At 45.5% G+C, this 27,633-nt stretch overlaps 1 protein-coding gene across 12 annotated transcripts in view; it reads right to left on the reverse strand.

The window, feature by feature from the left end:
• Positions 1–27,633, reverse strand: part of NTRK3 (neurotrophic receptor tyrosine kinase 3) — a 387,302-nt gene that overhangs the window by 241,578 nt on the left and 118,091 nt on the right. For 8 of the 12 annotated variants that reach the window (XM_034939369.3, XM_034939368.3, XM_008973853.5 and 5 more), the window contains 7 exons: positions 22,160–22,317; positions 21,228–21,370; positions 20,660–20,801; positions 19,862–20,158; positions 13,472–13,495; positions 11,923–11,987; positions 11,033–11,135 (listed from right to left, as the gene is read on the reverse strand). In XM_034939369.3, the coding sequence (XP_034795260.1) occupies positions 11,033–11,135; positions 11,923–11,987; positions 13,472–13,495; positions 19,862–20,158; positions 20,660–20,801; positions 21,228–21,370; positions 22,160–22,317 (932 nt within the window). The remainder of the gene's footprint in view (positions 1–11,032; positions 11,136–11,922; positions 11,988–13,471; positions 13,496–19,861; positions 20,159–20,659; positions 20,802–21,227; positions 21,371–22,159; positions 22,318–27,633) is intronic. The other 4 variants (XM_034939371.3, XM_003820402.5, XM_063597140.1 and 1 more) reach the window with 1 other exon arrangement.

Here is a 27,633-nt window from a genome sequence, read left to right on the forward strand (position 1 = left end):
TGTATAAGCCTTGACTATCTCTGAAAGGATATGCAAGAACCTCTAAGTAATTGTTATCCCAGTGGCAGGAAATTAGGAAGGGACTGAAACTCACATTTTTACTCCATTATCTTTTATACTATTAGGTTTTCTTACCATTTGCATATGTATCCTTTCAGAAACATTAAATACCTACTTTTAAAAGTTGTCATTTTTAAGGTCTGCATTGTATTTATCATATATATGGACCATAATGTATTAATATTTAACTAGTCATTTATTGTTAGATCTGTAAGTAATTATTTATTTATCAAGTTTACTCTGTAAGTCACACTGGGATAAATACCCATATCCACAAATATGGATAGCCATTTGTGAGTATTACCTTAGGTTAAATTCTCAGAAGTGGAGTCAGTAGGCATGGGCTTTCGTGATTTTAGGTTTTTAATAAATATTGTCAAGCCACTTTCCAGAAAGGCTACCCCATTCTACACACTGGGCAACAGCAAACAGTGTCCATTTTCCCAAGCTCTTGGATGGCCCCTGATTTCTGATAGCGCTTCTCCTCAGAAGGCAGCAATCAGCACACACAGCTCCCTCAGGCTGGCATGCCCCTTGCAAAGCAGGCACAAAGCAGGGGGCTGGTGCTATGGGAGCCATTTTCACACATAATGGCTCATAACAATACTCAAATCCTGCCTGCTTCCCCTAGAGCCCAGGCCAACAACACGGTGCCCCTCTGCACCCCCTTCAACTGGTCCAAGGCCAACCCACTGAACTCCATTTATTTGGAAGGATTCACTTTTGAAAGGCAGTTCCTGGAACCACTCGGACGCCCTCCTTGGGGCTTCATGTCAAGGCCTGCTGGCAGATAGACAGATGCTGGCATTCTTCTGCCCCTGCCTGGGAACAGGTTTGCAGGGCTGCTCCAGCAAAGAGGCCCCTTTGAATTCAAGATGCCTGTCAGGTAGAGAGGCTGGGCATTTCCAGGACTTATCAGTCCTGGAAACTGCTCTGGTCTTCTGCCAACTATGCAACTCTTATTCCGCAGTAAATTGGAGGGCAGGGCAGGCTTCCAGTGTGAATACCAACCGCCAGAGCAGCAAGACTGGGAAGAATGGGATTCCAGCCACCACCTAGGGCAGTGTCTCTGAGGCCGGCGGGCAGCCCGGGCAGCCCACCAACTTAACCCATGGGGCTTCCTCCGCCCGCCGACAGACCCACTCCGAGCCACTCCGGGGCCTGCCAGCACAAGCTTTTCCGGTTTTTTATAGCCCTCAACAGTTCATTCCAGATCAGGGGTGGGAGGGAGAGCAAACAGGATAAAGAAGTTTCTAAGGAAAGAGAGGAATGACTGTCACAGCAGCTCAAGCAGCTCTGAGCTGGGAATGCTGGCTACCTACTGCCTGCTAGCCTCTCTGAGCTTCTGCCCCGACTCCTTCAGTGGGGGCAACAGTGTTGATTGACCTGACAGTTTACTGAAATCAACTGGGGCAGCAGACCTTACAAGTCCCGTCATGTGGAAAGAGGTGGCAGTTTGGTTTCGAACCAAGGAAGCCACTATAGAAACAGTTTTAGGAAAGAGAGGCATATTTACCCAAAGAGGATAGAACTGAAATGCCTTACAAGTAGTGGTTATAGAGGACTGGTGTGGTGGCTCATGCCTGATTCAGTGGGTATGGGGTAAACCCTAGGCAACTGCACATCGAACAAGCTCCCAGCATTATCAGATGAGCTGGTCTGCAGACTACATAAATGACTTGGAGAACCAGTGAAATATGCGGGCGTCTATTGGATTGAGACCATTGTTCCTCAACCTTAGCTGCACATAGAAATCACCAGAGGAACTAAAAAAGAACACCCACCCCTGATTTAAGTGACCTGGAGTGTGGCCTAGGTTTGGGAAGTTGTATAATCTTATCAGATGTTTAGAATGTGCAGCTAAGATTGAGAACCAACAATTTAGAATAAACTCATTTAAAATCTAGTTTTGATACTTACCAGGTACATGACCTTGAGCGATTTAACCATTCTGAGCAGTTTTCTCATCTTTAAAGTGGGAATAATAGCCACCTATGAAGTCTCTATATTTGAAGATATATTAGCTGTCTGGCACACAGTAGGTACTCAATGAATGTTTGATGCCTGTCACTCTCTTCCCCTACTATGATTAGAAGTGAAAAACCAACTGATATTCTTGTCTTTCGCCCAAATCCCAGCTTCTCTCTAAAAGGAAGTACAGAAATACCTGTTTCATCACCATTCAGGATAGACAAAGGAGCTAGGATCTTAAGCCATGATGGATTTTGTATTCAGGAAGCAGAGCTGGCTTCGTGGACCTGTGACCTGACTCCGTGCTCAAAAGAACCTTAGCTTGGGATTTAATGCTGTGCTGTAGCTGTCTGGAAATTCTAATCTTTTTTGAACATTTTTCACTGGGCCACACAAATTAAGTAGCCGATCCCATTAGGGAGGAAGCCAGCAGCACGTTTCCCTCTGGCTTGTGGTAACAGAGTTCATCCAAGAGAAAAGAATAAAGAAGCAGGCACCAGAGTTACTTGGTTGGTCTCTCTCTAAGTATGCTGGGGTAGTGAGGAAGAGAGACAGGGAGTGTTATTAACCCTTCTGAGTGCAAGGGCCAGAGATAGACCAGCTTCAGGCTTCTGCTTCCTTCCCTGGAACAGGTGGCAGACACACCTGCTTGCTGGAAGCACAGCTGGCTGAAGGATGCTATTCCTCCACCTGCAGTGCACTCCTCTCTACTCCCCTGCCCAGCTCATCCTCCATGAGGAACCACAGCACAAAGGGCAGTGGGTGTCAAGGAGCTGGGGCCGGGGATTTGCAGCCGTTGGCTTGGTGGCTGCTGTTTTCAGCATGTGGTTTTTCTTCCCTAGTCCAAAAACATGTTTTCCGGTTAGCAGTTGTTTTGATCTCTCTGTTTTGCTGTCTTTGGTTTCCAGGGCTGCTCTTTGGCCATCCTAAAGCCCTCTGCAGAGTTCACAGGAGAATGAGCTGCATAAACACGGGTCTTGGCTACTGCAGCCACATGACAGCTTCTCATTAGCCAAAGCCTATCATCATGCCTCTTCCGCGCAAGTGAAAGCTTCCAAGACCCAGAGGAGAATATGCAGAGAGAGAAAGAATGTTCCATGAGAAGAGAGGAGGGGGTCTGTTGGAGCAGTTTCCACAACTTGACTTTACAGGGGGTAAAAAACATTTGGAACAAAGAAGAATGCTAGAAAGTCAAAGCTGGCAACCCCAGCCCCTCTAGGTTTTCCATCCTGTACCATGATACCGTAGGATAACTGGATCAGTGAGGAAGTATGTCACCATGATTTTTGGTGAAAAATAAATTACTAAAGTTTGTGACTTTTTAAAAGCCAAAAATCAGTTTGAATTTACTATTATTCTTAGCTTTTAAAATCTCATTTACTAACTCATCTTCTGTTATAGTTTCCTAAGGTGTAAAATTACTGTGACAGCCAGCACTTTTGGGAAAGCCTGGTGACATCCACAGTAGGGCATAAGGCATGGATCTCACCTGTCACATGAGTAGCAAGGGACAAGAGGTGCAGAACGTCTAAACTGGGTAAGGTATCGCGGGGCTGTTAACCCTGTGGGAGCCATTTGCAACAACACGAGTCAGTAAGCACTGTGCTCTGCTGCCAACACTCAATGAATCTGAGATGCCATCACTTCGGCTATAGAGCCAAGCATAGTGGTCATCCTTGGCCCTGCTGAACAGGATAGAGAGGCCTGCCAAGAAGAGCCAGCTAGCAGGTAGCCACAGAGGAAAAATATTTTGCATCAGCCGCTATTTCAAGGGAATTCCCTTTGAATAGGAGAGTCGATGCAAGGGAACAGTTGGTTCCCTGGAGTCTTCAGAGCAAGTTCAGCCTCCACACGACCAATGGTGACCATGTAGGGACTTCTATGATGATTCACTGCACCCCTGCAAAGCTCCCACAAAGGACAGGGCAGCAAAAGCATGCCAGAAAAACACACATGGCTTTACAGCCTTCTCAAAGCTCCAAGCACCACATTCTAGAACTCAGTCATCAAGTGGGGTGGGCCTTTGTCTGCAGTCAGAGCCTCCCAATGAAGTTCAAAGCAGAGAAGGAGAAGCAGAAGACCCCTGGCTTCTATAAATTTATGTCCTGCCTGTGGATCTGCTACAAACCTAACCTCTTTAATTTAGAATTTGTCAAATACTAGGCATTTTTGAGGAAGCGGGGTGGTTGGAAGGTCTGTCAAATGTCAGAAAAGAGAGGGAGGGCATGCAAACATTTGTTAGGAGAATACGAGGACCCTGGGATCACAACACAGGAAAGAAGCCAGAAACCACTCTCAACATTATGTTCAAAGAGTCATCTTACACCAGGAATCCCAAGTACAGGATCATGGCAAGGGCCAAAGGTACGCTCCTCCCTTGCACATGTCAATTCAGAGGAGGAAATAGAAAAAGAAGTCAAGAAGGAAGGAGGAGGAAGAAAGAATGGACACATCTAGGGAAGCCAGGAAACCCAATTCCTTTACCCAGTTTCATTTCTGCCTTGCACTGCTCTTGGTTCCCGACCCCCTGCTAAATGTAGTCAAATAAGTGTATTGTGCAGGGTGAAAGAAACTATTTTACTCAACAATACCAATAGTGCTTTCATCCATGGTCCCAGCCCCCTTTCAGTCCCTCGGATATCTCCTATCACAAACCACACTTCCAGTACAAATTCCCCTGCTCTGCACACATGGCTAAGACATAGGGACACTCTGTTCCAGCTGAGAAAGAAATGCCAACCTACAGCATCAAAACTCAGGAGTCCTAGATCCCTCCCACCCCTACCTCCCTCCACCTGGAAGAAACCCTTCTCAGTCCAATGCCCCAAGGTTAGGAGAGAAGGCAGAAATGACTCCTTCCCAACTCTAATCATTCCCTTAAACAACTGGTGAAACCAGAAGGATAACAAGAACGTTCAATGTGGCAGCAGCCCCTGAGATCTTTTGGCAGGAGCCAGTCCCTCCAAATCAAGACTCTGGCAGGATTCTACAATCCACTCAGAGGACAGTTACCATCTGTTTATGGAAAAAAATGTTAATAACCCCCAATCATAATCAAATAGGCAACCACTTTACTTTAAGTACCTATTAACTAATGCTAATTTACAATGGAACAGTCCTGCAAGTGCTCATCCGCAGGCCCATCAGAGGCACTAGCACACATCCAGCCATTAGGAAGAAAGGCAAGTGGTTGCTGATGAGGCACTTAAGGCATTGCCGGAAGCCCAAGCAGCAGTTCTTGATGCCCTTCCTTCCCGGCCTTCCCACTTCCGCTGCCCTGCCACGCGTGCAGTCTCTAGCATGTCTGAAAATAAATGAAGGAAGTTCTTGGAGCCTACTCCTCCATCAGCTCCTATCTTTCCCCAAGGCCAGGAGTGCCCTAGGTTGGAAAAAGTGGATTAATAAGAGAATTTTCGAAAGCCCCATTTAAGTGGGACAGCATTCAAAGCTAATTAATCAGAGCCTTGGAGGGATTGAGCTGATGTATTCATAATCCAGCTTCATTTCCCTGACCCTCCCAGGTTCTCCGCACAAGTCAAGTATGTGGAAAAGCAGGGCCAGGAGGCTCTCGCTAGCTGTGTGCTCTGGCACATCACTGCATCTCTCTGGGTCTCAGTTTCCTTAGCTGTACAATGGGCACATTAGCCTAATAAGCCTAAGGTCTGTTTCAGCTCTGATAAACTATTATTCTGTTTTCTCCATGGGAGTAAGAGGAAGCCAAGAAGTATGAAGTAATTCTCACAGTATCTCTGATCTAGAAGTATTTAAAGATACTTATGAGGTGGTCAAGAGGAAAAGAGGCCAAATAATGTATATATTTTTTTTTACAGGCTGCAAAAGATCCACACACTTGCTTCTTTTTCTATTAAATAATTATGATGCTCACCTTACACTTTCTATTAAATAATTTTGATGCTCACCTTATATGAAAACTACAGAGCAAGTTTTATTATTGTTCAGACACACTAACACCTATTGCCTGGTTATTGTTCTAATGACGACGTGAAATGATGATGGTGCACTATGGATGTGGACAGTGTTGCAGCCAAGACAAAGGAGTCAGGGCATTTGTGTTGCTGTGGAAAGAGGTTGGAGCTAAAACTCAGCCAAACCAAAGCAAGTCACTTCCTTGTCTGGGCCTCGGTTTCTTCACCTGGAAATACGGATACAGGAGAGCCCAGCCAGATCACTGTCATGATCTTTTAATGCCTAATTTAACAATATTTTATGAGAATGAATTTGTCCTAAATTCTGAACCATCTCACTTCCAGGCCCAGGATGCAAGGGTACACTCTAGTTAGTTGTTAAAATGCTGAAATATTTGTATATGTTTCTGTAGCTGCAGTAAATAGCCCATGCCCTGAACCCCACAAGTACACACCTCCCAACCACCCTGGCCACCCCATGATCTGACAATCAAAGAGTTAATGTCTAGCACAGTGGGGACCTCCAGGGCCCTGCTCCAGCAGGAGGGCTGGCTGATAGGGCAGTGCCCAGGACACGCCAAATACTTCACAAATCACCCCTGCCACTCTGAAGCATTAGACTTCATCAATAGCAAAAAGAAACCCCCACTGTACACTTAGCACCATCTTAAAACCTTTGTGATTCCAAAAGAAGATGAGCTTGTGTCCCAAGGTGACCCCCTCCCCAAGCCAAAATTTTGATCAACATGGCAGTTGGAGGGCTCTGAGACAAAGCATGTTCGGTTTGTTTCTATGAGATCTGGTTAATATATTCATCTCCCATAAAATGGGCACCCATTGGAATTCCTACACATACCGACAGAGAGAGATCTCCAACATATGACAAGGAAATAAAGCAAGATGCAAGTTACTCAGAGTATAAGCATGAATATGAATATAAATTAAAACACTCACAGAGTAATGCATTTTGTAAGTATATTGATATATATGCATGTCTGTGTGTCTACATATGGATATACAGAGACATATGCATATATGTGTACATATACATATAGGTAGAAGTATGAAAATGAACTGTTTACCAGCCTTAGCCACTCATCTTTCATGTAGGAGAGGTGGTTGCTAATTTGGCAGTCTGGGAGGTGTGAGTTTATCTGGGAGACAGCCATGAGGGGAGAGACAGCCGACAGAGACACACAAAGACAGAGATACCGGGAAAGAAGCTTCAGTCAGTGAACTGGAGGATGCTGAACTTAGGCTAGTGGCTGCCTATGGAGATGGGGATGGGAATAGGACCAGGGGGATGACTAAAGGGGTTTTAGTTTTAGTCATATTTTATATCTTCCCAAACTAAAGCAGTAAATGCAAGTATAAGACAAAACAGTAAGTCATTTATTCTAGGTGGAGGGAATATGGGTGTTTGTTATATTAATCTTTTGTCTTTTTCTGTATTTTTTTTATTTCTCAGAAGGAAGTAAAGCTCCTATTAGTAGGCCCTCCCTATTGACACACCTGGCCCTCAGATGTGGATGGGGAATTGTTTATGAGTTTTCCCTATCATCATCTCTTTATTTCCCACTGCCCAGACATCTCAGATCTCCCAATTAATTCTAACTAGCCCATTGTTAATTTATAAGCTGTACTTTTTTTATTATTAAAATTAAAGTCATTCATTTCTAAATTCAACAAGCAATTGTCAAATGTTGCGTGGTGTTTTCAGGCATACTAGGCTGAGTGATCTGTGATTTCTGCCATAGGTCGCTCCTGGTCAAGTAGGACAGACATATGGTCTATCAGCAAAGAAATGACAATGTACTGGGATTAGCGTATAATAAAGGCATTTTACTAAATATTGTGCAGGACAAAAGAGGGCATGATTGCGTCTTGGATGGGCAGCCCTTTTTGGAAGGCAATAAAAGGAACCTATAAAGGTTTATACATAAAGAAAAGAAGGGAGAAATGTTCCCACGGAGCCTTTTTATATGCCAGTTACACATAGATCTTGACACTCACAGCAACCCAGTGAGGGAGGTAGTATTATTACCATTCTGGAGTTGAGGAAACAGAGGCACTGAGAAGGTAGTAACTTTGCTGAAGCCAATGAGCAATTAAGTGGTATCGTACATTCTCACCCAGACTTGAAAATTCAAAACTGAGACTGGGGTGGATGTGAAGAGACAAGGCTTTCCCTAAGTAAAAGGTAGGGAACTTCTGGTACCCGTGTCATCACTCTTTATCCAAGACTGTGATGCTCGCTGGCAATAAAAGATCAAAGGTTAATGCAGCCTGAGGCATTTGCTTATGTCAAAGAAAAGAGTCAAACTCGGTAAAATAATTGAAGAGATTTATTCTGAGCCAAATATGAGTGACCAATGGCCTGTGACACAGCCCTCAGGAGATCCTCAGAACATGTGCCTAAGGTGGCTGGGCCACAACTTGGTTTTATGCAGTTTAGGGAGACATAAGGCATCAATCAATACATGTAAGATGTACATTAGTTCAGACCAGAAAGGCAGGACAACTGGAAGCAGGGGCTTCCAAGTCATAGGCATATTCAAAGATTTTCTGATTGGCAATTGGTTGAAAGAGTTATTTTCAATAGGAAGGTTCAATAAGAGGTTATGGAGACCAAGGTTTTATGATGCAGATGAAGCCTCCAGGTAGCAGGCATCAGACAGAATAGATTGCAAATGTTTCTCATCAGACTTAACGAGTCTATTCTATCAGTAATTCCAAAAAGAAGGAGGGTTTAATGAGGCATGTATGGCTCCCTGCTTCCCATCATGGTCTGAACTAGTTTTTCAGGTTAACTTTGGGATGCCCTTGTTGAGAAGAGGGATGCATTCGGATGGTTGGGGGGCTTAGAATTTTATTTTTGTTTTGCACTTATTTATCCTAAAGTAAGACCCAAACATAATCTGGCTTCATAAAGATGAAAGAGATTCAGGCTTAATTCTAAACAAGGTGAGTCTTAGATACACCATCTCATCTTGCCTATAACTCCAGTATAACTTACTTTAAGTTGCCCGACTTTACAATAGAGGATATTTCACTTCCACCTACGTGGACATGTTCTCCTGACCCAACCAGGGCCAAGAAAGGAAGGTCTGCCTGGGAGAGGGGAGCAGGGGCTGGGAGAAGCTCTGAGGACAGCTGAGGGGAGGCACCACCCTGGGTGCTGCCTAATCCATCCGACATGGGGACATGCTGTTCCAGAAACAGGATGACAATTAATAGGAAAAATCTGCTCTTACAGCACTGCCAAGCATGTCGCAGGGTCTCAGCTGGTGGTGTGCCTCCTCAGGGGAAGAGCAACAATGCCCCATTCTTCCCTTTGGTCAAGGCCCTGATGTTTTCTCAGGTGGAAGGAGGAAGAGCTATAAAAGCTCCCTGCATGGTAGGAAAACTTTGCACAGGCAATAATAGTGCCAGTCCTCAAAACCAGGAGCCCAAGAATTATTCAAAGATTGAAAGCTGTGCGCTCACTCAGTGGTCATCTCATCTTCTAGATCTAGAAAGCCCTGTTTGGCATGTTGTGTTTGCAGATAAGACATCTCCAATCTAGGTGCCTAAAAGTGGTCTGATTTTGTTTAAGTCATCTGGATTCCAGCCAAACTTCCATCCACCTTTATAATTTGCCTGCATGTGTCTTTCTCTTGGTCAAAATATCTCAGATGACTTAAGAAAAACTAGCTTGCTTTGCTGTGAGTTGATCAGGTTCATCAAGAGCAGAGAGTGCAAAGGCAGAAATCTTCTGGAAACAGGGCACCCTGTACCCATTTTTTGTTTGTTGTTTGTTTTTGAGACAGGATCTTTCTTTGTTGCCCAGACCGGAATGCAGTGGTGTGATGACAGCTCACTGCAGCCTTGACCTCCTGTGCTCAATCAATCTTCCCATCTCAGCCTCCTGAGTAGCTGGGATTACAGGGTTTTCTACCCTTCTAATCCTCTCTGGGTATTTCCCTATATATCAGTGTTCTGAATTTTCAAGGAGTTACAGAGGTTTCTGAGAATATAGCGAAAGCTATGGACTAGTTCGGTTCCATGCACAAACACTCCAACATTTGCATACAACTCAGAGGATCACCGTCCCTGTGAATGCCATTCATGTACTCTTCTTCAGTCCCTGAGCCCCAAGGTCCCCAACCACAGACACAAGCTTATGCAGAGAATCCATAGAAATTCATCTCTCTACACATCCCATAGTCTCACCAGAGAACACCAACCTGAGTCCTGGCTCAGCAAACTGATAACTTACCAAACCTCGTATCATCCCTCCCTACCCACCCCCACCCAACATCGCCAAACATGGAAACCCCAGCTGGGAGTATATCTTGAAATTCAAGTTTCTGTTTTGGAACTGGTACCCAGCCTCTCTTGAACCATTTGGTCACATCCATCTCTGAGACCAGGCAGGTGGATGCTAATTCACCATGTTAACCCCTTTCATGCCAGTCCCCTTACCCGAGCCTTGGCAAAGAGCCATATCCCACCACCCCACCCTGCCACAGTGGAGTGGAGCACTGTATGTCATGGAAGCCAGCCAGCAGATTTAGAAATCATGTTGCTCTTGGCATCCACTCTGGGACTCTGTGTAGAGCTACGTGCTGAGATCCCATTGCATGGGCAGCTTTTCAATGCCGGAGTCTACCCTATATCTTGCTGTGCTGACGCCTTCCCAACACAACTTCAAAAACAAGAGGAAAACCGTGTCCTCAAACTAGGAGGCCCTTTACCCACCCGTAATGAAAATAAACCAAAGTCCGTCTTCATTTGCCCTGAAATCCAACTTCCTTTCCAAATTATCCTCATTGCATAAGCCCTTCTAAGCAATGTTTATCAGCAGTCAAAGCAAAACCATGTGGATCTACAGTTTGGTTCCCACAGATCCCAACACTGCCTTCAATCCATAATTACCAAGAACAAGCGGCAAACAGGAGTTTCCATCAGTACCACTTAGACCCCATGACCGGAGGCCCTCTCAGAGAGCAATGGGAGATTAAAACAGTATCTTTTGATCAAAAGCAGTAATGTTTCCCCCCATGACGCCCTTGAAAATGAAACTCCCACCTTACCCTTCATTCCAAATTTGGACCGTCGACCATATTTGTTGATCATGACGAAGAGAACCACCAACAGGACACAGGCAAAAGCAGCAAGTCCAACCGCTATGGATACCTGTGAGGAACCAGAAACAGAGAGTCAGCAACAATCACAGAAAACGCAATTTCCTTGAAAATAATGTGTGTGCCCAGATAAGAACAGTCCTACTGCCATAGTAATTGTAGCCTTCTCAGAACTGCAATACTGAGTAAGGTCTTTAGAAGAAGAAATATATGAGACCCTTAGAACATTTAAAAATATATAAATTACCCAATTTGATTAGAGAAAGTTCCACGATTCAATGTTCTGAGCCCCTTCTCACCTGGGGCCATTCTAACAGATGCAAAAACAAGCCTAGAGAGGCGTCTGATTTTGTTTTAATTAGCAAGTGAATTCTGCATCTTCATGTTAAAATTCCTTATATAACATTCTTATCCAGGAAAGTCGAAAAGATCTGGATTCTAAAAAGAATCCTTTCTCCTCCTCCCCAGAGTAATCTTAGGCTCTGAAATAGTAGGAGTGGGCGCTTGAAAACACACCCAAGGAGATGCCTTGAGCAACTTGGCCTTTTGTAGGAAACTTGTACAGTTAGCACCCCCTGCAAATCAGGCCCAGCTGGGCTCCTAACAGACTGGGGATTTTCTGAACCCTAGGGCTTGGAGCAGATCGTCAAACATTTCCTCAAACAATGAACTATTTCCATCCAACAAGGAAGGTTTAAACTGCCTGAATGTAGTTCAATTCATTACTTTTTTTTTCAAAGTTTCAAGTAAGATAATATTTGGAAAAGTTAGCAACACAAATGAAGTCTGAAAATGACTATGCCAGTCAACACACTCCTCTTGACCAAGAAGTGACTCACCCCAAAAGTGTCTTCTTCTGGTTTGTGGGTCACAGTGATAGGAGGTGTGGGACTCACTTCGTCAACTGAAAACCAAACACAAAAAGGAGGAGGACAGTTAGCTTCCCGTCTGGGGAGGCTCAGCCACAGTCCCTGCCCAACTCCCAAGCTCCCTTGAGACTTCCCCCTGCAGACCATCCTCTGAAGGCCAGGCTCTTGCAGTCTGCCTTCCCCAGGCTTTGCAGGACCCCCCACCCCCACAGACCACGTTCCTATCTGACCATCTGGCTGGTGTTACAGTTCAAGCACAGGCTCCATAGGAATAAAGGACATTCAGTCCCATTCCCTGCCCCAACCCCAGAGAAAATAACATAACCTGGGCAACTTGGGCCATGAGCTATAGAACAGAAAAAAAGAAACATGGTTTGGGATCTTGGCCAGGGTCTGGATTAGGCAAATTTTACTGGTGGTGGCAGCTGTTGCTGACATTCTGCTACTCCTTGCCACAGGCATTCCTTTTCCTCTCCCTGCCTTTCCTGTGCCCTCCCTCTTTCCTTCTTTACTCCTCAGTGAGATCCAGGAGGCCTAGGGATCCATCAAACAGCCCACTATCCATTCCCCTAACACTGATTTCAGAACACAAGGGCAGCTTAAGTTAAAAAAATAGAACCATCTGACCGGGAAACACCACTTTTACCCAGCAAGGCCAGGATGGGAAGCTAAGTATCAATTTTCCCCTCACTCCACCATCTAGAATCACCTCCTTGACAAGAAATGGCCCCAATTCAGAATTCTCTGAAGGAATATTCTGCAAGATTATAAGTCCTCTAAGGCTGAAGACAACTAAAGAAATCACAGATATTGACATCAGTACCAAAAAGCCGAGGGTGTTTCTAAACAGCACCTATTATCTCAAGCCAGACACGAGGCAAAAATGGCAGCAGTTGCTGCTATCATTCCCACCTCCCATGGAGAAAAAAAAGAAAAAGGAATAAACACAGGTTTCCCCACAGTCCATAAACAAAACCCCAAATTCTTTTAGGATTGTCTAGCCCTAGCCCCAAATCACTTATAAACTGAGCCTCAATAATTCCTTCTGAGGACACATGAGCCTATCAGGAAACCTTGTAAGTCAAGCTCTTATGAGGCGAGTCCTGGCCAAGTGCTCAGGCTCCTGAAGCAGGTGAGAAACACTAGCAGGTTTATAGGTTCCATATTCTCTCTGCAAGAACAACTAAGATGATCAATAGGGGTCTATTGAGGCACATGAAACCCATGTCCATCCTCACACAGCCCCTCTTTATCCAGGTAAAGAGATCCACAACATCATCAGACATTAGAAAACTCCCTGGGGGAAAGTGAACCGCAGAGTGATTACCCAAGAAAAGTGGGCTTGGAACTGCCTAAAAAGCATTGCTACCCTTCATTTCCCTTTCACAGTTCACTCAGATGCCCTCAGCTGCCATGGGCCAGGGATGATGTGGAATAGGAGAGAGGGCTATTTGAATTCAATAGTTACCGATAGTATCAGAATAAATCAGTTTCAAAGCAACAGGTAAAGCAGACTTACACAAGATAAAGTTATCCGTGCTCTCTGCAAAAAAAGGACAAAGAGATAATTAACAAATTTAATAAAAACCAGAACAGACACACTACTTGGTCCTAATAGCTATGATCTCTCCCATTCACCATGATTCCCTGTTCTCATGGCAACTGACAAACTAAAATCCATGGCACATTACCCGTCTCCCCATGCTACACTACCAGTTTAGGGGGTGGTCCTCCAAATGGAGAAGGAATGAGAGATAAATTCCTGGTTTCAAGGGAGGTGGCCCATCTAGGAACGAGAAACCAAACCAGTTTCATTATGAGATAGGGAATTAAAACTAGACCCTCTGTCTCATTCACAGCTCTCCTTTCTTAAGGACCCAAAGTGCTGGGAATGGGGCGACAGGGTGGGCTCCCCTAGACATTCTTTGAAAATGCCAGGTATGATCTCAAGATAAAATTCTTCAAAGTAATATGCAGAGTTGATTCTAGCAGGTCACTGAGAAGTTCTTGAGAATCCCTCTAGAATCTGCCCGTCCTGCAGATGGTAACGTGTTATTTGATCTTTGGTCTCTAGAAATAGCTCAACTAATAATGAAAGCTAATCCTTATTGCACATTGATTATAAGCGAGGGATGGTGCTAAATGCTTCATGTAACACATCACTCAATCCTTATTACCATTCTAAGAGGTGGTAGCATTATCCCCACTTAACAGATAAGGAAACAGGCTTATACAGATTAAGTAACTAATTGGATGTCACTCATTTAAGAAGAAATTAGAGCTGAATTCAAATCTCCGTCCAGGCTCTTGCCCACTCTACCAGAAATGCTCAAACTTTAGCACACAACAGAAGCACCCAGATGGTGATTGCTACCAACATCCAATAAAAGGAGTGAGGATTCCTTGGAGAAATGGATGATTTTAGGGCTGGACCAGGGAAAGTACAACATGTGCCTGGAATGGCTTGTAATACTAAAAAGTAAGAAAGTGCTCAAAGATTAATGGAGGGCTGGAGACAGGGCACAGGAGCCAATGTACAGGGGATCTCAATAGCCAAATGTAGGATCATTTAAGCAACAAAACAATGATAGTCCTGGATTGTTATGGATTAGGATTATGTAGTCCCAAAATCCATATACAGAAACTGTAACCCCTAGTACTTCAGAATGTGACTATCTGGAGAAAAGGTCTTTAAAGATGTATTAAAGTTAAAATAAGGCCATTAGGGTGAGTCCTAATCAAATATGGTTGATGTCCTTATAAGAGGAAATTTGAACGTAAACACCCATGCACAGAGGGAAAATCACATGACAACACAAAGAGAACACTGCCATCTACAAGCCAAGGAGACAGGCCTCAGGAGAAACCATCCCTGCCAACACCTTTATCTCAGACTTTCAGCCTCCAGAATTGTGAGGAAATAAATTTCTGTTGTTTAAGCCACCCAGTCTATGGTATTTCACTGCTGTGACATTCCTAGCAAACGAATACATGAATTACCAGCCATAGAACAAAATAAATATCCATGAGTCCTTATTGATACAAATAAACAATTCAATAAATAAAAGGTGGAAGAATGAAATGCTCTTCCTTACAAGAGAATTCTGATTTTTAAATGTAGAAGGAATGATAAAAATAGAAAAATCACCATTTCACAAATACTACAGTAATAATTGTTTCAGGCAAGAATCATCAATGAATGTTAAAATTAGAGTGTGAAAGAAGGATGAGAAACAAGCTATTTATGTAGTTTAAAAACATTATACTGATTTCTTACAAAGGGGAAAATCATCTGTTTGCAGCAGAGAAACCTGGCAGACACCACCTTGACCAAGTAATAAAGTCAACACCCCCAGTACCAAAACCTATCGACATCACGCGCCCCCGAAATGATGCACTGAGAGGGCAGAGCATCACTTCTGCAGAGTTCCTGCCAAAAATGCATAGCTAGAAATTAATCATTAAGAAAAAAATCAGAAAATTCCAAATGGAAAGACAGTCAACAAAAAAACTAGTATTCTTGCAAAGTTCCAAGATCATGAAAGACAAAGACTAGGGAACTGTCCCAGATTTAAAGAGAGTGAGATGACACAGGAACTCAATGCAGTGTGTAATTCTGAATTGGATCCTAGACAAGGAAAAAGCATCAATGGGACAAGTGATGAAATGTAATTCACATCTGTACACTAGATAATAGTGATGGACCAATGTTAACAATCTGGTTTCGATCATTGCATCGTGGTTAGGTAAGATGTTAACATCTGGGGAAGCCGGACAAAGGGTGGAAGGAAGTGCCTTGTATGATTTTGTAACTTTTTACAATATGAATTCCAAACTATTTCAAAATGAAAAGTTAAAAATCTTTAAAAACTAAAAACAAACACAGATTACTAGTCCTCACCTTAGAGTTTCTAATTCAGTAGACCTGGGGTGGGTATCAAGATTTTGCATTTCTAACAAGTTTTCAGCAGACGCTGATGCTGCTGTTCCCTTTGGAATGCACTATATCAATACTACACAGCCTCCTGCCTCAGCCCACCATGCCCTGAAAAGTAAAAGTGTATTCATTCATTCATTCAGCCATTCATTCACTCATTGCGGGCCCTCACAGTCTTAGCTCTATTAAGTATGAACCAGCAGATATTCTCTAACTACCTGTGGGGAATCGGATACTTTCTGTGATGGAGTCCTTCAAAGAAAGTCTTACTTATGGTACATGCAGTTCGGTTGCTTGTTTGTTGTCTGTTCTGTATTGTTTTGGGGGATGGTCACAGAACTATCTTCACATTCCTGGGCATACCCTTCGTGCCAACACCCTCTTCTCAACAGCAGGTGACCAGAAGCCTGACTGGGGCAGGGGGAGGATGGAGGAAATGGAAGCTCTAGCCTGGGTTTCAGAGCCTGAGAGAAGAGAGGTGCCAGATCAATTCGCAGTTTACATTCATTTGCATATGTCTCATAAGGCTCCCATTTATTAGAGGATATTCTCACGTTAGCCAAATGTTTTGGTCAAGTCTGTGAACCCTGTTATCTCCAAATCAGCCTATGAATGTTTAAGGCCTTTGCCAGAGCCTGGAAGCATTTATACATCCAGAAAGCACATAAGCTTTGGAAGAAGGAGACATCCTGACTCCTCTCTAACCTGTGGGAGGGTTCAGGCATTCAGCCTGGCAGAGGATGGTACCCAGGACTGGTCCTCACCTCTGACTGCACCAGCAGGCTGGGAGGAGCGCTTGTCCAGCACACCAAAGAACAATCTGGACATGAACTGGGGCTGTGCCATGAAGGGAATACACATGTCTCCTACAGTCCCAGACCATAACTCTTCAAGAAGCGCCCCTTCTGTAAATTAATCTTCACCACAACCTTTAAGGTAAAAGCAGGAAGGTGAAGCAATTTGCCTGATGTCACAGAGCTGACAAGTGATTGAGTCAGAGTCAGAGCCCTGGCAATGTGGTTCCATGACCACTAGCCTAGACTACCTTAACATTATCTGTTAGAACTTACTAGGTTGACCAGAAAATGACTACTGGTTCTAGAACTCTTGAATTCATCTCAGCTCTACATCCTAAGAATCTTAACAATGGCCCACAGCTAGTAAGCCTTTTCTCTGTCCAGATGCACTGCTAAGCACTTGGCAGGCATAACTTCCTTTAAGCCTCATGGTAGCTTAGATGGGAGATATTATCATTCCCATTTCATGGATACAGAAAGAGAGGCACAGAGAAGTGATTGTCCTTCATCTAGTACTGACCTTGCACTAAGCCCCATGCTAGGAGCCCAGGCCACCAGATGGGAGGGCTATCTGGGAGGGGCCACAGATGGGATCTGCACCTAAGTCTGTCTGATTTCAGAGTGCCTGCTCTTAGCCTCCATGCTTAGCTGCCTGGAAGCAAAAGAGAAACACACATGATAATCACGATGTCTCCACACTTTCACATCAAAAGAGAAGAGCAAGAATCACAGACCAGCTTTGCATCTAGGCTTAGCTGGGGTGAGTTCGGTTTAGAGGGTTATGACTCATCTCTGCCTGCACCCCCAGATAATTGACTCTCTTGAGCGTTTAAGCATCTTGTCACTTGGCATCGTTTCCCTGTCACCGCCTTTTCATCACCCATTGATCCCTTTAACCTAGACTCACAAAACAAGCAAATCTTCCCACAGGGTGGCCCTAGCAGGATGGAGATGGGTCTGAGGAAATGACCTCAGGTGAGGTGCTTTCTCTTTGAGTTTCTCTGTGACTCTATCCTCCCTCCATCCTCCTGGGGCCAGATTCCCACTCAATTCCAGGGTAGTAGATTGCAAAGGAGGGAGTACTGGAGTCACCTGGGGGCTTGTTAAAACATAGCTGCTAGACCCCACCCTGGAATCTCTGATTCGTAGATGTGAGTGGCGCTTGAGAACTTAAGTTTTAACACATTCTTAGGTGAGGCGGATGGGGCTGATCCATGGACCAAAGGTCACTTTTGAGAACCACTGGCCTGAGGAGCACTGATGACTGACTATGGTGACAAGGGTATCCACAGACTAACAGAAGGGGCTGCTGCATCTCGTGGGGGCAGAGGAGGTATCTCTGAGATAGCTCTGAGGGCTGAGAAGACGCAAAGTATTGCTTCCTCCTGAGACAAAGGAGAGAACGGAGAAGCTGTGTCCACCACATCATCCAACTGCTGCTGCTACCCCACACCTCTCAGGATACCCCTGGCAGAAGGAGCCAGAGTGTCTTCTCCTCCCTCCTAAGCATTCTAGGGTTCCCCCCTCCCTAGGCCCCAGAAGATTCTCTTTGGAAACAGAAGCATTGCTTCAGGGTGCTTCATTTCCTCACCAATCGAGACTTTCCCTCAACAATGTATAGACTTTCCTCTTTAAAAACAGAATTTATTCTCTAATCAGGCCACAGGCAGGGCAACGTTTCAGTCTTTTATGTCAACAAGACCTAGCCTGCCCTTGTAGACCATAAGAGCAAAATATCTCTGCTCTAAAAGCCTCTTCTTCCACTGTGCAGGCCAGGACTCATCTACCTGCTGAAAGAGAGCACAGTGTGACCCAGGAGGGGAAGTGTCATGGGGGCTTTTACTGAGCATTCTGGGGATGATGGAAGTTTCAGACTACATGGGATTTCCAGGGCCTCAAACATCTGCACATTCTCAACTGCCTCCGAAAAGACGGCTCCATCATCCCTGGGACCTCAACGGCAAGAATTTAGCTTAATGCAGCCACATTTCTCCGACTTCACTCTCAGGGCCTCTAGTACGAGTTCCCTTGCACTGACATAAATAAAGCCTCCTGGAGCTGCCACACCCTGGTAATTTGTAGACTGTGAAGTTGACTTCATAAAAACAGATGCTGCATACTGCTAGCTCTTTCTGCCTCTTCCTTTGTGCACGTGTGTGAGCATGCATGTGCATGTGTGTATGTGTCTTATCAGTTTTTACACTGTATCCCATTAGAACTCCTGATTCCTAGGGATTGAAGACCAAAGGTCTCCTAGTCACTTCCCAAAATGAAGCACCAAGCTCAGCAAAGACACATGGCTTCATGGGCAAAACTTATCAATTGCGGAACCCACAAAAAGATGCTACAATCACTTTCACTAAACTCTTTTGGTGTTTTTTTCTCCTCCAACTTCAGGAAGATATTTAAAGCATCTTAGCCCAGACAGAGAAAGACAGAATCAACTCCCAAAATCAAATCAAGCAAAGTTCTTCAGTAATTTCAATAATTTTTCCTGGTCCACTTGACATTAGCACTATCATAAGCTGAGGGCATCAGGTATGACCCACAGTAGCTCACCATGGAACAAGAGAGGAATGAAGCCACAGACCTGGGGGCCTAGATCCAAGTCAAACCTTGTCACAGATCAGCAAGTAGAATGAGGATCAGGTCATTCATCCATTAAATGGAGGGTTAAACTGGACACACTCTTAAGTCCTTTGCAATGGGAAATCCCGGAACCATCATCAGGTGTCAAACCCTGTGACGTGCTTTATATACCTTGACTCATTTAAAAGTCACAGGAGCAGTGTAATCATGACTATTTCATAGAAAAGGAAATTGATGCTTAGAAAAGCAAACTATCAGGCCCAGAGTCTCCCCACAAGTAAGGGGCTGGGTCAGAATTCTCCACCATTACTGTCTCTGCTTTCTCTACTATCATACAGTATGCCCTAACATACACAACTGTTATTTCTAAGAAGTCTTGGTTACCATGACTGCTATTGGAAAATGGAGACTCTATCCTTGTTTATACCAGATGCGGCTGGTGGTTGCACATGTTCCAGTGTGTGTTTTGTTGCCCATGATAACAGTATGAGTACTGATGCTGCTTCTTCTCTCAAGCTAACATGCCCCACCTCCCAAGCTTGTAGAAAGAATCCATACACCTCCGAGCCAGCTACACTGCCCTCACCTGGAAAGGGCTCCTTGAGGAAGTGGCCACTGATGGTCTGGTTGGCTGTGCCCAGTGGGTTTTTAGCAATGAGGGTATAGTTGCCATTGTTGTAGTGGGTGGGCTTGTTGAAGAGCAGGCAGCCCTCGGAAATCTCTCCCTCTTGGTAGTATTCCACATGGATGATCTTGGATTCCCGCAGAGGCTGCCCATTGTGCAGCCAGTGCAGCGTTGGTGGGGGGTTGCCACGCACCACAAACTCGATGCAGTGCTCCAGGCGCAGCTCAGGCTCCTCCAGGCTCACCACACGTGGGGGATCTGTCAAGGGAGAAGCCTGCTGAAATCCAGGACACAGAGTCTACCACCTCCCGCAGTAGCCTTCCAGCAACTAAAATGGGAATCCCGGTTCTTCCCCACCCACTCTGAAAAGGCTGAGGGAAGCAGAAGTCCCACCACAATCCCAGCAGAGGGGAAGAGATGTCTGTCTTTATGCAAGCTTCCTAGATCCACCTTAGCTGGAGGGCTCCCTCTTGGGACCTCTTAGGGGTTTCATAAAAGGCAGAATAGGCCAACTTAGAAGTGTCCTGAAGATGTAGTTGACTTGGAGCCACACCATCTTCTGAGGGACAAAGGTGCTCTTTCTGGGGTTTTTAATCCAAGGACTTACTTCTCAGTCCTGCCCTACAAGAGTCCTTCTGTCCCTACTGGTAGATCAGCTCACTGCTCTAGCTCAGCCCTGACAACACCTTGGCCCCTCTCCAGCCTCCTATGCCAGTTCCCCCTCACACACAGCCATCCCCCACAATAACATGCACTTACAGTAGACAGTGAGGGCAACACTGGCATTGCTCATGCCCACCACGTTCTCTGCAATGCACGTCAGGGTGAAGCCATTGTCTTCACTCGTCACATTCACCAGCGTCAAGTTGATGGCATGAACATTGGTCCAGTTCAGATTGGTCTGAAAACCCCAATAAAAAGATAACAATCAGATAGCTTCTACAAGGATGGCTCTGCTACCTAATCCCCAAATACCTTTAGGAATCAAAAGGAAAGCTGAGCGGAAGGCAAAGGAGATCTTTGTGTGAAAGCACACTGGCCAAATGCCAGGCTCCTCATAGGCAATAGTTCAGGCCATCCTCCTATTAACCCTATGAGGTGAATGGTAGTTCAGTACTATGCCCATTTTACAGAAGCAAAACCTAAGTTACAGAAAAGTTGAGTAGCATGTATAGAGCAAAATGGCTAGAAAATATTGCAGCTGCATGTAACCGAAGTCTATGTGTTTTTTCCTATAGTAACAAGACCGCAAATTTTCCCTCTTCTTCAAGACTACAGTGTGATCACTCCCTAGCCTCCTGATGGGGCTGAAGCCCAGGATGCCTACCTGGTGAGTGTTGATGGACTGCAGCCCAGTGACTATCCAGTCCACATCAGGAAGGGGTGATCCAGAGCCATTGCAAGTGATAACAGCATTGTCACCCTCTCGTACGGTCAGGTTGACGTGGCTCACGCTGATCTCAGGAAGGTCTGGGAGCCAGACAAAGTGGGTGAAAAGACAGGCAAACACTTACTACCCAAAGGAAGCTCTGTCCATGGGGCTGATGGTGGCACTTCTTGCCTTGCCCAGTAATGACTCTAACACCACCTGCTTGAGTTCTTGGAAGACCCGCAAATCCAAGACGCTTTACATCCCCAGTAGACATCAGAACTCAGAATTGAAGCCCATGCAGTTGCAGTCTCCCACATTGCAGCAGCAGGTTGCGGGGTGGGGACAGTGCTTAAGGAATGCATTTCTGGCAATTAAGCTCAATGGCATCATTACACTTTGGGCTCTGGTTATCTGAATAGTAGTGTTTCAGTCTCCCAATGGGGAGCTTGCTTAACATTCAGATTTCTGGGACCCATCCCCAGACATTCTCAAAGTCTGTGTTTGGGCCCAGAAATCTGCTTTTTTAGAAACTCCTTAGAAGCTGCTGCCATAGGGAATCCAGAGACCACATTTTGAGATACACTCCTTCAGGTTTGGTTGACACGTAACTCATAGGGAGAAAGGGAATCTGGTGTGATGAGAAGGAGCACATTTAACTCCTGTCTGAATTCCTGAAACCAGTCTTCCTATGGCTCGTGCACAAAGGGACAGGAATGACCAAGAAGGGGAATGATGAGTCAGGAGGTCTGCACACAACTGCAGAGTTCAAGGCTGGGAGGGCGTTTCGAAAGGAAGGCTCTGGCATCCCAAGGTAACGTCCAGCACCATCTCTGGTGTCTGAGGGATGCCTCCCTGGAGCCAGCTGGGCCAGGCGGCCACTCACTCACCACACTGACTGATGTTCATGCGGAAAAGAGGAAGCTGGGAGCCATCAGCGTTGATGCAGTAGAGGTTCTGGCTGTTGAGCTTGGCCTCCCCCTGCTCCTGCCAGAGCTGCATCCAGCGGATGTCACAGCTGCAGTTGAAAAAGTTCTGCTCCAACTGCCTGTCGGCAAAGAGAGAGGGGAAGGGAACCTCTGAACCGAAGATGACCCAGGACCCTCCCAGGGCTATGAGGACAAGGGGGACCCGACCTGTTCAGGGATTAAGGGGAGAAGGGATTTAACAAGGTTACAAAAGAAGTGGAAAAATCCTTGTAAGTCCATAAATTGCAGTTTTAAAACAATAAACTCATTTTTTAAAAAAAAGAAATCCAGCCAGGTGTGGTGGCTCATGCCTGTAATCCCAGCACTTTGGGAGGTCAAGACAGGCAGAGCATCAGGTCAAGAGATTGAGACCATCCTGACCAACATGGTGAAACCCTGTCTCTACTAAAAATACAAAAATTAGCCGTGCGTGGTGGCGCACGCCTGTAGTCCCAGCTACTCGGGAGGCTGAGGCAGGAGAATCGCTTGAACCCAGGAGATGGAGGTTGCAGTGAACTGAGATCACACCACTGCACTCCAGCCTGGCAACAGAGCGAGATTCCGTCTCAAAAATAAAAAATAAAGAAATCCACCTCACTTCATGCAACTGTCTAAGAGATCCTTTTAAAGAGATATCAGCGGCCGGGCGTGGTGGCTCACACCTGTAATCCCAGAACTTTGGGAGGCCGAGGTGGGAGGATCACAAGGTCAGGAGATCGAGACCATCCTGATTAACACTGTGAAACCCCCATCTCTACTAAAAATACAAAAACAAAAAATTAGCCGGGCGTGGTGGTGGGCACCTGTAGTCCCAGCTACTCAGGAGGCTGAGGCGGGAGAATGGCGTGAACCCAGGAGGCAGAGCTTGCAGTGAGCCGAGATTGCACCACTGCACTCCAGCCTGGGCGACAGAGCAAGACTCTGTCTCAAGAAAAAAAAAAAAAAGAGAGAGATATCAGCTCGAGATGCTCCTCTTCTTAAAACCCTCCAATGGCCTTCCATCTCATTGAAAATCAAAGTCAAAGCCCTAAATAATCTGCACCATTCTCCATCATCTCTGACCTCATCTTCCCTCACTCCCTCCTCCTCTTCAGCCACACTGACCTTGGTGTCTGCAAGGTCACCTGTTGACTGGTTTGTTCCTACCCCAGGACCTTTGCACTTGCTGTTTCCACTGCCTGCCAAGCTCTTACCCAACATCTCTACAAGGCTGACTCTCTCAGTCTAACACTGCCCAGTCCCTTGCCATGCTATATTTGTCTTTCTAGAATTTATCACTACTGGCATCACTTTAAATATTTATTTTTAATTAGTTTGTTTATCTGTCTCCCTGAATAAAAATTAAACTCCATTGAGGTCAGCAACATTGCCTGTTTTGTTCATTCCCTAACCTAGAACTGCGCCTGGCATATAAATTCTTGTTAAAGGAAAGAGAGAAAAAGAGAGAACGAGACTGACTGACTCTCCCTGGGGGAGTAGGTGGTTATCTATTTCCAAGATATGCTCAAAGCCCATCCTGGGACCAGCTTTATTCTTTCATAAATTCAATAAATTCTTAATAAGCACCTGCTCCATAATTGGCCATGGGCTGAGTGCTGCTGACACAGAGATGAAGAAGACAGTCCCTGTCCTCCAGGAGCACTCAGCCTGGTGAAGAAGAATGTTTGATAGGGGAAGAGTCACCTTCAAGGACCTCCTTCTCTACTGATTTTCCTTATGACTTGAAGCAAGTCACCTCCCCTCTCAATGGGATTATTAAGGAGACAATGAACAGCATTAATCAATCCAAAACTCAGAGTAAAGGGCACCGGATAAATCTGAATGCCTGGATCATTAGAGGAAACATGATTCTCTTTCTGGACCATCAAGGAGATGAATCTGTTGGAAACCAGAGGGAGGGGCACTTGGCCACACCGCACTAAGACCTAGGATATTTCTGACAACTGGAAAACTCCAAAATAGTTAAGCATGCATCAAAATTAATCAGCTTTCAAGAAAACGTGAGGCCCCTGGGGAAAGGAATCAGTGCTTTCTAGTTACTAGGACACCGGAGGCAGAATGTGCAAATACCCCTATGTGGTATCATCCTCTTAGCCTAGAAGTACTCTCTACACATGGTACTCTGTCAGAAAGGTGAAGGGAAAGGAACTAACCCCTACTGAGCATTTGCTTCCTACGACAACCCTGGGAGGTGGCCAGAACTGCAAGGAGGGAGGGGCCCTCTCTGATGTTTGGAGGGGTTAAGTCACATGTGCAAGGTCCTTTGGCTGGTGTGCAAGACAGCACGGTTTCAAACCTCAGTGTGCTGGACTTCAAAACTCATGCACTCTCCACCCCATCTGTCATGTGCAAGGCATTGCTGGGTGCATGAGAGAAGCAGAGAGGAGCAAGCTAGGAGCCCTGACTTCAGGAGCTCATGTAGGCAAAGACCATGTTGGGGTGGGAGGGGGGGAGCGTGGGGGGTGGGGGTAAGTAGAAGGAAGTAACAAAGGCAAAGGGAAGTTGTAGGTGAGGTGTGAAAACAGAAAAGAAAGGCTTAGCAGGACAGAAAATGTGTTAAAGAGTGCTGAGAAACAGCTGGAAGGGCGAGTGGAAGCCAGATAATAGAGGACTTTTACTGCCACATCAGGAAATTTGGAATTCATCCAGAAGGCAGGGAAAACCATTGAGGCCTCTAGAACTGTGGACAAAGAGGTCTGTAAAAAGAGAAATCCAACAATAGTGTACAGGATAAGCTGGAGAGGAGGAAAACTAGAGATTGAGAAGCTGGTTAAGATTGCTTATAAACACAGGGTCAACACGTACAGTTGTGTAGTTTGAGCATTTCTCAAAGTACTCAACCAAAGGGATAGACAGAGGATAAAATCCACTCTGTACACTCTTGGCCAGACCCAGCTGTAACCCTGGCACGCAGCTACATGCACCCAGATGGGGCATCTTTTCTAACTCACACATAGGCACCATATAGACTGGCAGGGTCCAGGTCAATTCTCAAACTTTTGGTTTCAGAACTCCATTCACTCTCAAACAAAATTACTGACGGCCTCAAAGAGCTGTTGTTTATGTGAGTCATATCTATTAGTATTTACCGATTAGAAATTAACACTGAGAAAGATGTAAAACTCCAGAATACATTAGCACAAACTCCATGCATCATCAGAGCAATGATGTTATCACGTTCTGTGGCCTCTGGAAAACCCCACGGTATGCTCATGAGAGGATGAGAGTGAAAAAGTCAAATAATGGCTCAGTGTTACTATGAAAACAGATTCTATTTCATTGTCTCCTGAAAAGGTCTTAGGGCCCCCCCAGGACACCCTGGACCACCACTTGAGAACTGCTGCCTAGTTAATATGGGCCTAGAGTGGAGTGGGAAAAACTGGAGAGAGGGAAGAGAAGATCCAGTTAGCATCACAAGGAAGGCAAAATGGTACGTGGTGCTTTGTAGGGGATAAAAGAAGAGGAAAAAGCAAAAGATGACCCCAAGATTTTAAGCTCCAAGAGACAGGAAATCAACAGCAGGGAGAACTGTCTTTGGTTGAAAACAGAAGAGAAAGAACCAGCAGAAAAGAAGAGAGGACACCTTACGAATGAGGTTGGGATGGGGGTGAGGCTGGGGAGGGAGAGACCAAGGTCCTAGAAGGGGAAAGGGAAGGATCAAGTCAAGAAGCCTTGGAGGTGTTGCCTTGGGGTTATGTCAAGATGTCTGTGTAGCTGGACATGAGACAAAGAAAAGAGAAAAGGTAGACAGGAAAAAATGAGAGGAACATAATAGACATTATAGGATCATAATATTAGCATCACACTTGCCATAGTGCCAACACTAGACTAAATGCCTTCCACGCATTTCTTCACTTAACCCTCATGACAAGAAGAGCAGAAGGCCAGATGAGCTGCCCAGTGTATGCAGGAAAGATAGGCCAGAGGAGGTGGAGCAGTGTGGGCTCACACTGCAGGGGCTGAAAGGAGAGGCCTGGCCACCCTGCTAGAATGACAAGGAGGGTCCAGATGCTTGAATATATGTGAACTGAACCAGGTCAGCCTGGTTTTTCCCAGCTGCTCACTTGACAAGATGCAGTCATTCATTATTAAGTAGGTGTAAAAATACAAATTATCCACCTGGGTGGAAAAGACTAGACAGGTGAGGGGCTTGGCTGCATTGCCGCAAGCCACAGAGCACTTGATGCTGTGCTGCCTCCTGTCTGGTCCCTGCACTGCTGCACATCCCAGCATCTCATGGCCCCGCAAAGGCAAACAGCATTAGAATGTCCTGAGGCTGGCCGGAGAATTAGGTGAGATGTTTGGGATGTGCCAAGGATGCTGCCAGGCAAAGGCTTTGTACAAATTTTCTGCTTCCTTCCATCCTTTCCCCCCAGGGTCCTGCTTATAGGACCTGATCCAGCAGCTGGGATGCACCTTGAAACCTGGTCCTTTGTTCCAACTGAGTTTATGGGAAACTGCAAAAGAACTGTGGGGTATTCCCCCCATCCTTCTGGACTTTCCTCCAAGAGAACAAGACACACACACAGCAGAAAACATTTTGAGTCTTAAAACAATGACACCCTAGACAGCCCACTGAGCAAATCCACAATCGTCTTTATATCTGGACAAGAGAGGATTCAAATGGTGAGGTGGGCAAGAAGCGAAGACTGGCACATCCTAAATCTAAATGATGCTGTCCATCCTGTGTCCCTCCTCCCATTGAACCAGATCTCAAGCAGGGGAACCTTTAGCCAGGACTCTGGGGGCAGTCCTGCGGAACCTAAAGCATGGCTTTCCATGCTTCATGAATAATGCAGGCAGTCCCATGAATAATACAGCAGCAGCTGCTGCAAGGCAAAGCTTACCAACACCCAGCCCTTGCCCCAAGATGGCCTGGGGCCTAATCGCAGGCCCCTGACGGCTCCCCACAGATTAACTCAGCCCCATCTGAGTTTGTAAGGACAGGCACTTTGCAGCACAGCCAAGGCCACCACTGGATATTTAGAAAACACTGATTCCCTCCGGTCATCACTCTAGTGGTTTTCTTCTTCCCTGCACAGCATCAACACTTCCAGTGACAGTCCTGGGGCCAGGCAGTGGAAAATGAGGAGGGGATCCAGATCAGCCAGGACAGCCCTGCTGTCACCCAGTAAAGGATCCCCAAAGGATGGAGCCATCAGCACAGGCCTCCTTGAGATAACAACAGTCAGATGGTAGGAAAAGCACACAAACCAAAGATCTGAGTTGGGACAGCTGTATCATTTCAAGTGAATACACTGGGTTTAGTTGAGTCCTCCCAAAAGATATATCCAAGTCCAACCCCTTGTATCTGTGAATGTGACCTAATTTGGAAATAGAGTCTTGGCAGATGTAATCAAGTTAAGGATCAAGGGATAAGATCACTCTCGATTTCA

The sequence above is a fragment of the Pan paniscus genome, chromosome 16, assembly GCF_029289425.2.
Source record: "Pan paniscus chromosome 16, NHGRI_mPanPan1-v2.0_pri, whole genome shotgun sequence".
In the NCBI taxonomy this organism is placed as follows: domain Eukaryota; kingdom Metazoa; phylum Chordata; class Mammalia; order Primates; family Hominidae; genus Pan; species Pan paniscus.